The 13,270-nt window shown below is 34.5% G+C and overlaps 1 protein-coding gene and 1 pseudogene across 2 annotated transcripts in view; one reads left to right on the top strand and one right to left on the bottom strand.

Moving 5' to 3' along the window:
* The window catches only part of FERMT2 (FERM domain containing kindlin 2), an 83,982-nt gene that overhangs the window by 56,246 nt on the left and 14,466 nt on the right, over window positions 1-13,270 (top strand). For both annotated transcript variants that reach the window (XM_042989706.1, XM_042989707.1), the window contains exons 5-9: window positions 5,538-5,763; window positions 5,874-5,976; window positions 7,448-7,555; window positions 11,662-11,796; window positions 12,702-12,751. In XM_042989706.1, coding sequence (XP_042845640.1) covers window positions 5,538-5,763; window positions 5,874-5,976; window positions 7,448-7,555; window positions 11,662-11,796; window positions 12,702-12,751 — 622 coding nt within the window. The remainder of the gene's footprint in view (window positions 1-5,537; window positions 5,764-5,873; window positions 5,977-7,447; window positions 7,556-11,661; window positions 11,797-12,701; window positions 12,752-13,270) is intronic.
* On the bottom strand, window positions 347-884 carry LOC102965578 (annotated as a pseudogene).

Here is a 13,270-nt window from a genome sequence, read left to right as displayed (position 1 = left end):
AGATGCCATTTTTCCTATTTGGAGCTTGCCATTTTAAGCACTAAGAAACTTAACTTTTTTTAATTTTTATTTTTTTAGCAAACTAAATTATTAAATTTTCTGACTTAAACAATAGCTGCCTTTTTCTGAAAATATTTATTAAAATATGTAGGAAAGGCCTTTATTGTAACTAAAAGTGCCCAAATATAATAGGTCCCATGCTATAATAGTAATATTTACAGTATATTTTCAGAAAAAAATGACAACAGACTAAATGCAGAAAACATCACATTTTTAATACTTGATATTTCCATTGATTCTTCATGTTCTGCAATTGTAAGATAATTTCACATGTTTAGTTTTCTTCCTATTCCAGGAGATTTGTGTTGAAATTTTTTTTCACTATTGAAAACAAGTGATTGTCTGTGGGACCTTTTCAGCTTTGTATGCCGGTTTTGGAACCAGATCTGGATTCTCTTGTTCTAGGTTCAGTTTTTGAGCTTAGTCTTCTCCAGTATCAATGCCAGGATAGCAGTTTACTCTGAAGACATTTTCCAACACTTCAATCTGGTTTTGAGTTAACAGCCTCTATACCAACTCAGCTTTTTTTTCAAAGAGTCTTTTTGAGGCTGAAAAGTAATTTTCATATTTCAAAAATCTTTCTTCTGGCACTGGGTGATCCACAGTACAAGGGAAATGAGCTCTCATTAGGAAGGCTGAGATGTGTAGACACAGGTGAACATCTTTTGTTGAGGAGCCACAGGTGTCTGCCCAAGCCTGTGGGGTTTCATTGATGGAACACAGTCTTTCTTCTGGTCCAATCCTAAAATGTTTCCAATTAAAAAGGAGTAGTGTGAGGGTTTGCTTTCCCCAAGCCAAGCACCTTCTTTAAGGCTGGGAGACATCCTCGCATGGGCTGCACAGGACAGCTCTGGCTTTTGCTTGCCTCTTGGCTGACTCTGCCCCATGTGTACAGGGCTGAAGTCTTCATGTAGTTCACTTTATAGTTCCCCAAGGTATTTTTTTAAACTGTTCTTTAATTATAAAAATAATGCATGCTGAGTGTAAAAATTCAAATATTATAGAATTATGTATTCATTTTTGTTTTTAATGAAAGTGGGACTGTGTTATACATTTTTTTTTTCATACTAGCAAAATACATTTATTATTTTATAATGATAAAAGAAGGAGAGTAAAGCTTTCTTTTTGGTGTATACCAGAGTTAAGGGCAGGAGGAGGATAAGGGGATTAATAGGATTTTTATGTACTTTGATGACAATAGAAAGCTAACAATACCAACTGGTTGCCATAAAACTTATCATAGCTCCCCCAAAACACATATATAAAGGATCATAGTTTTAAAATCTGTTAAAGTAAAAAATACACACTCAGAAATAACGCTTATTTCCCCTTTAATATAAAATTGTAAACATTTACACAAAGCAAACATGTATATCAAAATCCGAGCACCCTTTTCTGGTGAGTCAGGGCTCCTGAAAGAGGGATTTGCACTGAAGTGGAGTCTCCTGCTCTGACTACCCAAAAACCAGATTCATAAATAAAGCCACGGGCAGCTCCCGAGGGGGTGGGGGTGGGGTGTTATACATTTGTAACTTGTGTTTTCTCACGTGGTAGTAATGTACTCATGGATCTTATCTTCCTTTAATTACAGAATTCATACAGTCTCATTATAAAAAAATTCCAATAGTACAGAAAATGAACTGAAGGTGAAAATTCTGCTTCAGCTTATTCCCTTGCTGCTCCCTCTTAAGAAGTAGCCATTTCTTGATTGCTGTGTGACTGTGTTGTAGACAGTTGGAGCGCAACTCGCCAGTAACCTTTTCTATGTGATATACTTGCATGTCTCATTTTGTTTTTATAACGTGAATGGTAGCCTAGTATGTATTATGTATTGTTCTTCCGTTGGAGTTTTTCCATTAAACAGCGTTTTGGTGATCTTTCTGTGTTGGAGTAAAAGGTCTCCCCAGTTTAGTATAAATAGTGCCAAAACTTTCCATGTAGAAAATGTATACTGAACTGTTTCTCTACTCCAAAAAGTTTCCCAGAAATTCAAATATATTCCAAAAAAGAGTGTAAAAGTAATAGTTTTACATTCCCATCAACAGTACATGAAAATGCCCCTTTCTCTACCTTCTGCCTTATATTAAATGTTGTAAATCTTTACTGAATTTTGCTAATATGACAATAAATAGTATCTCAGAATTACATTTTTAATTTCCCTGATAAACACTAGTATGAATAATAGTTGAATAATGTACATTAGACATTACATTTTTTTCTATTAGTTTCAAATCACGGACTTTATCCATTTTATTTATATTTTTGTTTTAGTGATATACTAATCTTTTGGTATCTTAGATATTTTCCCTATACTGGCATTTTTTAAATCTTCTTTGTGGTCTTTTTACTATGCCAAAGTTTTACATTTTTACGTAGTCAAATTTGTTGTTTATAGTTCGGGGTTTTTCACTCTTGGTTAAGAAAATCTTCACAAGTATTATAACAATTCTTCTACATTTCCTTTTTATGCTTTTATGTAATTGTTTCATATTTATATATTTTAACTCCTGTAATGTCAACATTTTTATTTTTAATTTACCTGAAATTTGTTTTCTAAGTATGGTATGAGATTGATATTTTGATGAGAAATTATCTAAAATGTATTAAATTCTTTAGTACTCTCTTTTAAAAAAGAATGTATAAGAATATAATTTATAGTAACCAAGTTATGAGACAGATTCTAAAGTTACATAAGGTTTTTAATGTTTATAGTAAGTGGCCCTAAAATGTAGTGCTTGTTGAACTCTGTCTCCTCCTTACTGTTTTTGTTATCATACCACAAAATTCAGCAAACTCCCATTTTATTGCTGACTAAATATGTTGCTTCATCTTGCCCTGTAATAGCTTTCTGCTTCAAGTAAGTTTTATTTATTTATTTTTTTCAAATGTGTTTAAATCGGGCAATCAGGAATTACAGGGTAGTTGGGATTGTCACTGAACTGAGACTTAGAAGGAGTGTAAAATGCACATATACCCTCTGTCCCAGCAGTGTTGATAGAATTAGAAAATAGGTACAAACACAACTGTTGCAAGGCATTTGTTTGCAGTAGCAGTGGTGAAGTCAAAATTCTAAATAAATAAATGCACACCAATTGGAAATGGCTTAAATAAGTTATGGTGCCCAGGAGGCAGTGTGTATAGCTTCAATCAGACTGGCGGATTTATAGCTTGGCTCTGAAACTTAATAGCTTTTGACATTGGACAAGTTACCTAATCTCTCTGTGACTCCATTTGCTCCTCTAAAATGAGAATAATAGGATTGTTGGAAACACTAAATGAGTTATGACTGTGGAGTGCCTAACAGAATAAGAATAGGAACAACGAAGTGATCAAATATGAAGTGTAGAATATACAAAGTATAGGAAATTGAGCAGGAAGAGAATCGATTGGGTGGCTGATTCCATTAAATGTTGTGTGACTTAGGGGAATATATTTCGTTTTAGAAACTTCATGAAGAAAATTGTCAATTCTAACTTTAATTCTGAATCGTAATTACAGTCCATCATACTAGGAATGAATTTTCAATATTCTGACATTCCTAGTAAAGGGTTTATTTTGCTAGATCTTTGAAATACACAATGAGAAGATTTTGCCTAGAAGGTAATGTTTTTCTATCCCTTATACATATATGCTCTAGCAGGATTATTCTTTGCCAAGCTGAGCTGGAGTAATGTTTTCAGCCCCCCCCCCCCGCCTTTTTTTTTAATGTTTTTTAATGTTTATTTATTTTTGATAGAGGGAGAGTGCAAGCAGGGGAGGGCAGAGAGAAAGGGGGACACAGAATCTGAAGTAGGCTCTAGGCTCTGAGCTGTCAGCACAGAGCCCGATGTGGGGCTTGAGCTCACGAACCGTGAGATCATGACCTGAGCCGAAGTCGGACGCTCAACCGACTGAGCCACCCAGGCACCCCTGTTTTCAGCCCTTTTAATAAGTATGGGTGCCCAAGTAGTAACCCTTTCGCAAAATGCCGTTGTAGTTTTAAAGTTCTAGCTTTTAAGGATATCACTCACTATTCCACTGTTCTTTAAAGCTAAAAAGGAGAGTTGACAGCTTTCTTTGTTGCTTGTTTAACAACATTTAGATTCTGCAAGTTGCTTTAGTCACTAACATTGAAGAATACTTACTGGGGACAACAAATCAGATACCCTGTGGCTAGCAAGATTTTTTTTTTTTCCCTTTGTGTTCTTTTCCTAGACTAGGTCATGACAACTACAAAAATCTCTAGCATGGTCACCAATTTTTCATAGGTAATTTTTTCTATCATTGTATTGGGGTGAGGTGGTAAGGAGGGATTGTTAGAGTGGAAAGGAAATTCCTAAACATATTCCTAAATTAGGTAAGGGAAACAGCCATTCTCTTTCCATCATCCATTAACAGTGTGATACTCATTTACACATTTTTTAATTATGAAGACAAAATATAATGAACAGAGTTAGGACTTCAAGGGAGATGCTTTTACTTAATGCCATTCTGAACTTTTTGTTTTTTAAGTCTTAATTTTATCTCCTAATTTTTATAATTTAGATGATAGAGGATATATTGTCAGTTGATTTAATTCAAGTTTTTATTTATGTAGCCTCTACTTTGTGTCTGGCCTACTGAACACTGAGGAATTAGAAGATACAATATCCCTGCCTTCAGGGGCTTAATTATAAAATGTATCTTTGTTAGCAAAATTTTATCTACCCCTTTGCTTTAATACTTTATTTGTAAATCTGTTGGAACCAGTTTAGCTGTTCAATAAGAAAACATTAACATAAAATTGTTCTCTTAATTTATGTGCATTTATTCAATTACATTGAGTTCTTAGAACAAGGTACGGATTTCAAAGGGTGATAAATGTGGATATGTTTGTCCCTGGACACTTGAGCACAATTTCATTCTTTTGATTGGACAAAAACATTTATTTTACAGTTAGGTTACAGTTTCTAAGATTCTTTACTCTTAAATTCATTTGAAATACTTAACTTTAGTTTATGATTCATATTAGGAAAAAATCTGTTGTTTTCTTTTTCCCATTTCCTTTTCCTTTTCATTCTTTGTTTCTGTCTTCTATTGTTGCCTTTCCTTTATCTTCTGAATTCCTTTCTTTCCTTTCCTATAGGCACTGATGTTCTTTACATTGGCCCTCTGAAAGGTGAGCCTTGCCACAATTAAAAACAAAAACTTGGTCTGTCTGCTTCAGCTATATCCTTAACTTGTCTTCCTTCTAATTCTCTTGAACTGATTTTTTCCCCCAGATTTTCTGCCAACTTAATTATATTCTTTTGACCTTGTTATTACATGTTCTAATGTTATACAAGTAGAGTTAAAGTTAATTTTACATGTTTTCAAGACAGGTAAAATAATGCACTAAGCTTTCCTTCCAGAACGAAGCTTTTGTTTCACAATTTGCTTTAAATCATCGTAGTATGTATTACTGAAAACTAAGATTCTGTGCTTCATACTTACTACCTGTTTTTCATGTTATTTATTAGGAAGTATATATTCAAGCCCAGGACTTTATAGTAAAACAATGACCCCCACTTACGACTCTCATGATGGAAGCCCCTTGTCACCAACTTCTGCTTGGTTCGGTGACAGTGCTTTGTCAGAAGGCAACCCTGGTATACTTGCTGTCAGTCAGCCAATCACATCACCGGAAATCTTGGCAAAAATGTTCAAGCCCCAGGCTCTTCTAGACAAAGCAAAAATCAACCAAGGGTAAGTTTTAAAATGCAGATATGTTGAAGAATTTCTTTCTCCAGTGAGAGGTAGAGATACTTTATTAATCTTGTCTTGCTTTGTTCTAATGCCCTTGTTAATCTGTCCAGGTGGCTTGATTCCTCAAGATCTCTCATGGAACAGGATGTGAAGGAAAATGAGGCCTTGCTTCTCCGATTCAAGTATTACAGCTTTTTTGATTTGAATCCAAAGGTACCGAGGGTTTTAGAGGGATGTCGTCTTTTTTTTCTTTTTGTTTTGTTCATTTGGATGTTTGGTTTTTGCAGTTGATGGGGTTAAGAATCATTCATATATAGCAAGTCTGAATAATATTAAAAGCCTAAGCTTTAGACAAAGGCATCTATATTTGAAATAATTCTATTGTGTTAGTAAGTCGGAAGCATAATTAAACCTTTTTCTTTTTTGTTAAAATAATTGAACTTTTGGTTGATTTGTATTTTTAAAAGCACTAGCTTGGTACTACAGAATTGGTAAAGTTAGTTTTAGGGTTGTTTTTGTTTTGTTTTGTTTTTTTAACACTTCTCCAGCTGTGCTTTTTGTAAAACAAGATTTTTCTGAAATAGTACCTTTTAAATGACTTTCAGATTTCTAATTATAAATCAAAAGATGTTGCTTAAAAATTCTTTAAGCCTACATTTCTTCTCATTTAATAGCCAAACTTTGTAATATGTTTTTAGTATCAAATGATTGTATCACTTTGCTTTTCCTAGAAGAGTTAAATTTGCTATGAAATCTCAAGTATTTTTCCCTAGAATACATATGGCACAGAGATTTGGATCTTTTGCTTCCTTATTTATCATCCTTGGGAGGAAAGGAACCTCTCTTGACTACCTCTCATCCTTTTCATGTCTAGATTAGTGTCTAGATTTTCATGTATATAGTTTTCATTTTTTATTATGTGCTTAAGTAATTCTTTATTGTAACTGTAAAATGTATATATTGGAACTATAAAAATAATTTTAGTCCCTTTTGGGTCATATCATGTCTCATTTTAGTAAAACCAAAGTTGTTTTAGGAACATAGTTACATTTGCTGGGGAAGGGGATGCTATGTATTGTTAAGACATTACTATTAATTTTTCTTAATGTAACTAAATGGATAATTCAGCAATATATAAATAAATCTTCTCCACAAGTACAAATATGTACTGTCTTATTTCAGATTCTTAAAATAATTGCTCTTTACAAGGACCTGACACTTTGTCTAAGCATGCTTTTCCCTAGTGAATAAGATGTTCCCTAAAATAATTTACTCTCTGATTATAACATTTTAGTGTGGCAGGTTGCAGTACCAACACTGAAAAGCAGTCACTTTTACCCTTTAAATGTCTTTCAAATCAGATTCATTTTCTTAAGAACTCTGGAATATCTGATGATTGTTTCCCTGTAAAATAACACAGAATCTATTTCTAATATTGGATAATAATGTTTTGGACATCTCAGTGTTATTTTTAATGGAAAATTAGATGTGGGTATATATAGACATACTTAACCCTGTAAGTATCGTTCTCATTATTGAGTATTTGATACTAAATAAAAATCCCAGGGAAAAAATGTGTATTAAAACTTTTTTTTTCCAAGCGTTGAACGTGAATATTCAGTTTTCAAGTTATTTTATGTTAAAGGTGATGTATTACAAAAGGATTATGTCTCTTTTGCTGCAGTATGATGCAATCAGAATCAATCAGCTTTATGAGCAGGCCAAATGGGCTATTCTCCTAGAAGAAATTGAATGCACAGAAGAAGAAATGATGATGTTTGCAGCCCTGCAGGTAGTGGAGAGTATTGGTAAATGGGACTTTTCAATGGAAAGGATAGGGGATTATTTTTAAATAGTAAAGTTGCATTGTAATTCCAGTAGCATTTTGATAGTGTTTGCTTTTTGCTGTGTTGAAAATGAATATACACTTAGAAGGCAAAGTAAATACATGAATTTAACTTTTTGTTTTTTCAGAGTTTAGTGGTATATACTTCAGCTATTTTTTTTGTATCCTATAGAAGAAAACTATTCTCCCACCCCACATATATATTAGTTTAAAACTACCCCATTTTGCTTTAGAAATAAGATCTACATTGAAAATCCCATTTCTAAAATGAAGCTTATTACTTGCATAATTTCCTAAGTAGCTGGGGCTGATAATATTTTTTAAGTGGCTATAGCAAAAATAATACATTTTAAAGGTGATAAATTTTAATGGACTACTGAAACAAAACATAAATTAGTTTTCAGAATGATAATCCTTAAGGTGTAGTTAGGGGCACCTGGGTGGCTCAGTCGGTTAAGTGTCTGACTCTTGATTTCAGCTCAGGTCATGATCTCACAGTTCATGAGATCCAGCTCCACTTCAGGCTCTGCGCTGAGGGTGTGAGCCTCCTTGGGATTCTGTCTCTCCTTCTCTCTCTGCACTTCCCTTGCTCACAGGCACACGGCGCTCCCTCTCTCTCTCAAAATACATTAAAAAAAATTTTTTTTTAAGTAGGTAATGTTTTCCTTAGATTAAACCAGTGTTTTCTCAACTGTAGTTCTTGCATACCAACTTTTTAAGAATACAGTAGTGCTTATATTTTCGAAACTTTCCCCCTTTAGTAAAATAACATTAGGGTGGCATCCACAGATCTGCCTTCTTAGAAACACTGGGATCCAGCTGACTACAGATTAGTCATTCTTACAGTTCACATAGTTGAATGAGGCTTTGGTGAATGTTCTCAGATTATGGTAGAATTCTGGTTTTGTCAGAAGTCCTGACAAAATTAGTGTTCTTTAAGTACAGGAAGCAAAGTTGACATTTACTTATTAAAAGCTTTCACTGTAAAAAGGATTTTATTTTCTTCTCTTTAGAACACAAATAAAAATGCTCCCAGTCTTCCAAATGTTTGTATGCATCCAGGAAGGTTTTCTGGTTAAGACTTAAAAAATTGTCCTATTTACAGTAGAAGAAAAGCTCATTTCTCCTTAGTTTATATGATAAAAGAAGGGAGTCGAAACAAAGCTTAAACAAGGAAAATCTTTGATGGCAGATAAATTAGTTTAGGTAGAGACTTGTTTAATCAGCTAGTTAAGAATCTTCTATTGTGTTTTTGGATAATTCAGACTATCTGAAGAATTTCGTGAATTAAATTCTGGAGTAATTTTGTTCAAAGTATCTCACTTGGTTTATAGTTTTCTACCTACATCTTTCTCACTTAGAATATAGGCTTATAATTTTCTAGTGATGGTTTTGCCAATGACAGAAGAGTAGTACATATAAAATGTATGTGGGGGAAAATCACAGACTTTTATTATATAGTATTTATCTTTTTATTATAAAAATAATGCACTTTTTAAAAAACCAACAGATACAGATGTACCTATGAGCACATAGTAGGTGCTGAAAAAAATTTGCTGAGTGAGAATATAGTTGACCCTTGAACAACACAGGCTTGAACTGCATGGGTCCACTTATGTGCAGATTTTCTTCAATAAATAAATACATTACAGTAAATGTATTTTCCTTACATTTTTTTCTCTAACTTTATTGTAAGAATAAGTCTATACATGTATAACATACAAAATATATGTTAATTGTTTCTTATTGATAAAGTTCTGGTCAAGAGCAGACTATTATTAGTAAGGTTTTGGGAGAGTCAGTGCCCCTAGCCTCCATGTTGTCCAAGGGTCAGATAGACACACACAGTTGTATTTTCACAGAAATAGGACCATTTCATAGCTTTCCCTCACCCAGTGTACAGTAGACAGTCCATTTTAGTGCAGTAGAAAACACTTCAAGACATGAATTTTAATTTGTGGACACAATGTCCCAAAGCATAGCTCTCCTGAACCATTTGAGAATCTAGATTTATTATTTTTTTTTTATGTTTATTTTTGAGAGAGGGAGGGGGAGAGCAAGAGGGAGACACAGAATCTGAAGCAGGCTCCAAGCTGTCAGCACAGAGCCCAGCCTGGGGCTCGAACCTACAAACCGTGAGATTATGACATGAGTCAAAGTCGGACACTTAACTGACTAAGCCACCGAGGTGCCCCTAGAATCTAGATTCTATAAGAGAATTTTGGACTACAAATCCTGAGTTCTTAGAAGCCTTCCCAGAAACTGAACCAAAGGCTCTAAGAATCCATCCAGTACAGAAGGGGGAAACTTTGAGAAGATGGGAAAGAAATGCCTATTCTTTTTATTTTAGACAGTCTGCACTCTGAACTTGGGGCTTCTGGTTCCCTGTGTAACGTAAATCTACAATAGTAAAAAGAAACAAAGTAAGGAGGAGTGGATCAAAAACAGAAAGGTTAATAACACTGTTTTTAAAGTATTTAGGTCCAAGTCTGTATTGTAACATTTAAAAGATAACCGATGCACCTCTGAAAGCAAAGCCGGGGTTTTATGACCATTCCCATTCATAGCCAGGGTTTCTACAGTATAACTTAAAAGGACTTTCTGCATCAGAATCACCTAAGTCACTTAATAAAAATGCAGATTCTGGGCTGGACTCCAGATTTGCTACATTAAAATCTCTGTGGGGTGAACCTAAGAATATGTATTTTTAACCAACTCTCTTGACGATTCTTAATGTTACTGACATTTGAGGCAACTTCCTGAGGGCCTCAACCTACCACATTCTCCATGATTTGTGAACATGGAAGTTTCTATCACTGGAGGGATCTCATTTCAGCACAGTTGAAGGTATAGCCAGAGACTATTCATTATCAATTCACTAATCTTAAAATACAGAGGAACACTGACAGTTGGTCTCAGATTAGTTCATTCAGTGTTCCCATGAATAGATCCTATTCAATGAATGAATACTTTAGAAATTTGGAGTGCTACTTAATGCTTTGAAAGGAAACTGATTAGGGGCACCTAGGTGGCTCAGTCGGTTAAATGTCACCTCTTGATTTCAGCTCAGGTCTTGATCTCATGATTCATGGTTCAAGCCCCAGTTCGTGGGTTCGAGCCCCACATCGGGTTCTGTGTTGACATCGTGCGGCCTGCTGGAGATTCTGTCTTCCTCTCTCTGCTCCTCCCCTGCTCGTGCTCACACATGCACGTTCTCTCTCTCTCAAAATAAATAAACTTAAAAAAAAAGAGAGAGGTTTTTTTTTTAGATTAAGTGATTCAAAAGTTCTACTTACCTTTGTGTGAAACCTCTGTAAGGTTTAGCATCAGAATCTAATAGATTATTAATATTTGTTCTAAGTGACCTAAATATATTTAAAATCATTACTAGTTTTTCTTTATGCAAAGATTTTTCTCGCTGCATAAGGAGTATTTACCACTACTCTGGTATATATACACAAATATGCACGTGTGTGTGTTCACATATAAATGTAATCCATCTTATCATTGTTACGTAACTGAGATATAAACATCATCTTCCTCTGATCATGTTTGCAGCACTGAATTGAGGCTGGGGGGCCAGGGGAAGAAGGGCTTTAGCTTTCAACTAATTTTCTTCTGCAGGGTAGTAATAGTAACACAAGGTAATCAATGTTAATATATTTTTACAAAAGACCTGATGCATATTCTGTTAATTCATTCAGTATTCATTGGTTCTAGGACCTGTTCTAGACACACGGAATACTGCAGTGGGGAGAAAAGAGTAAAAAAATCTCTGCTCATGTGGAGCTTAGTGGACAACCTGTTAACTCTAAGTCCTAGGGCTTCCCAAACTAAATCATTTTCATATATCCTGGATAAATATTTATTGGGATGTTTAGGACACTGATTTTAGGTGCATTGCCATTTATTTTCCTATTCTAGTTCTTGGACACTATATCTTTTCAAGTTAGGTGATGAAAAGCTTTCAATATAGATGCGAATAGTGATCTCATTTTAAAGTTTTACTAGTTAGAACAGACATTTAAATAAAATATCATTTCTTTTTTCAGTATCACATCAATAAGCTGTCAATCATGACATCAGAGAATCATTTGAACAACAGTGACAAAGAAGTAGACGAAGTTGATGCTGCTCTTTCAGACCTGGAGATCACTTTGGAAGGAGGGAAAACATCAACAATTTTGGTATGGTGAATCTTTTTCCCTACTAGTTTAGTTTGAATTCTTACCTTTTTGTGGATTTAATGCTTTAGAGAACACAGGTGTTGACTTATCAGAAACTTTCAGGGAAAATTTTTAAATTAATATTCTAGTCTCTAGGATACAGTGAAGATAGATCTCGAGATATCTGCACATTCTCTCACAAGCAGTGGAAGAACGTTTCTGCAGAGTAAAAGGTAGAGTGAAGTCATGGTAACATCCATTCAGTGAGCTTCACATTTAAAATGTTACAAAAAGAGAAAAGCAGATCTTGGGAAAAATGTTAAATGCTAAGTTTAGTTTTAAAGCTTGGGAATTAGTTGTTACAGAAGAAACACTGACCTAAGGGCTGTTAGGATTTTATAAAATTTTCATGTGCAGATGTAAACAATTTTAGCTGAATTAGAATAATATGTTCTTATAGGTTATATGAACTGCCATTTTGATCACATTTTTTATTAGCTTTGTATGCCACTTAAAAATGACTTTGTGGAGTGCCTGGGTGGCTCAGTTGGTTAGACTTTTGGTTTCAGCTCTGTCAGGATCTCATGGTTCGTAGGATCGAGCCTCACATTGGGGTCTGCGCTGACAGCGTGGAGCCTGCTTGGGATCCTCTCCCTCCCTCCCTCCCTCCCTCCCTCCCTCCCTCCCTCTCTCTCTCTCTCTCTCTCTCTCTCTCTCTCTCTCTCTCTCTCTCACAAAACAAACTTTAAAAAAAATGGCTTTGTACATATGACCATACATTATGATTGTACTTTTAAAACCTTAATAATCTGTATGTTATGTAATTTTGTTTATTGAATACACTGATACTTGATGACAGATACTAAATATTAGAGTTTCAAATTTTAAGAAAAATCAGAAAAAAAATGATTTAATTCTTTCCCTAGGGTGACATCACTTCTATTCCTGAACTTGCTGACTATATTAAAGTTTTTAAGTAAGTACAAAAGGGGAGGAATTCCAAATATTAATGAATGACAAGTATCAATTTTGTAGTCACATTCATGTTGGAATTTACTTTAGCATATGCATTATGAATTATGAGAGAAAATAACCATCTTCACCAAATTAAAATTGCAGTACTCGTGAGTTGTTTCATCTGATGAACATTTTTCTTAAAGGGGAAAAGCAAACATTATGTAACCTAGATTGCATCATGTAGACTGAAACATACAGTGGCATTTTAGCATAAAACATCCCCTCCGGGTGAAAGCAAGACATAATGAACTATTATTGCCAGCAGTTATTTCCTTGTTCAGAGCCCCAGATTCTATTGAATTTTATTCATTTGTTCAAGGCATATTTTATAATAAGGTTTTTGTGTATCTTATCTAGACTTTCATCAATCTGGGCACAGTCCACAGAATCTAGGCATCAAAGCAGAAAAGGGAGAAAGGAGAGGAGGTGATATGGAATAGAAGGTGTGAAGCCATTATGGAATAAACCATTTACTGTA

This window comes from Panthera tigris, chromosome B3, assembly GCF_018350195.1.
Source record: "Panthera tigris isolate Pti1 chromosome B3, P.tigris_Pti1_mat1.1, whole genome shotgun sequence".
NCBI lineage: Eukaryota > Metazoa > Chordata > Mammalia > Carnivora > Felidae > Panthera > Panthera tigris.
The sequence above is the reverse complement of the archived record's forward strand: the minus strand, read 5'-3'. Positions and strand labels throughout refer to the sequence as shown.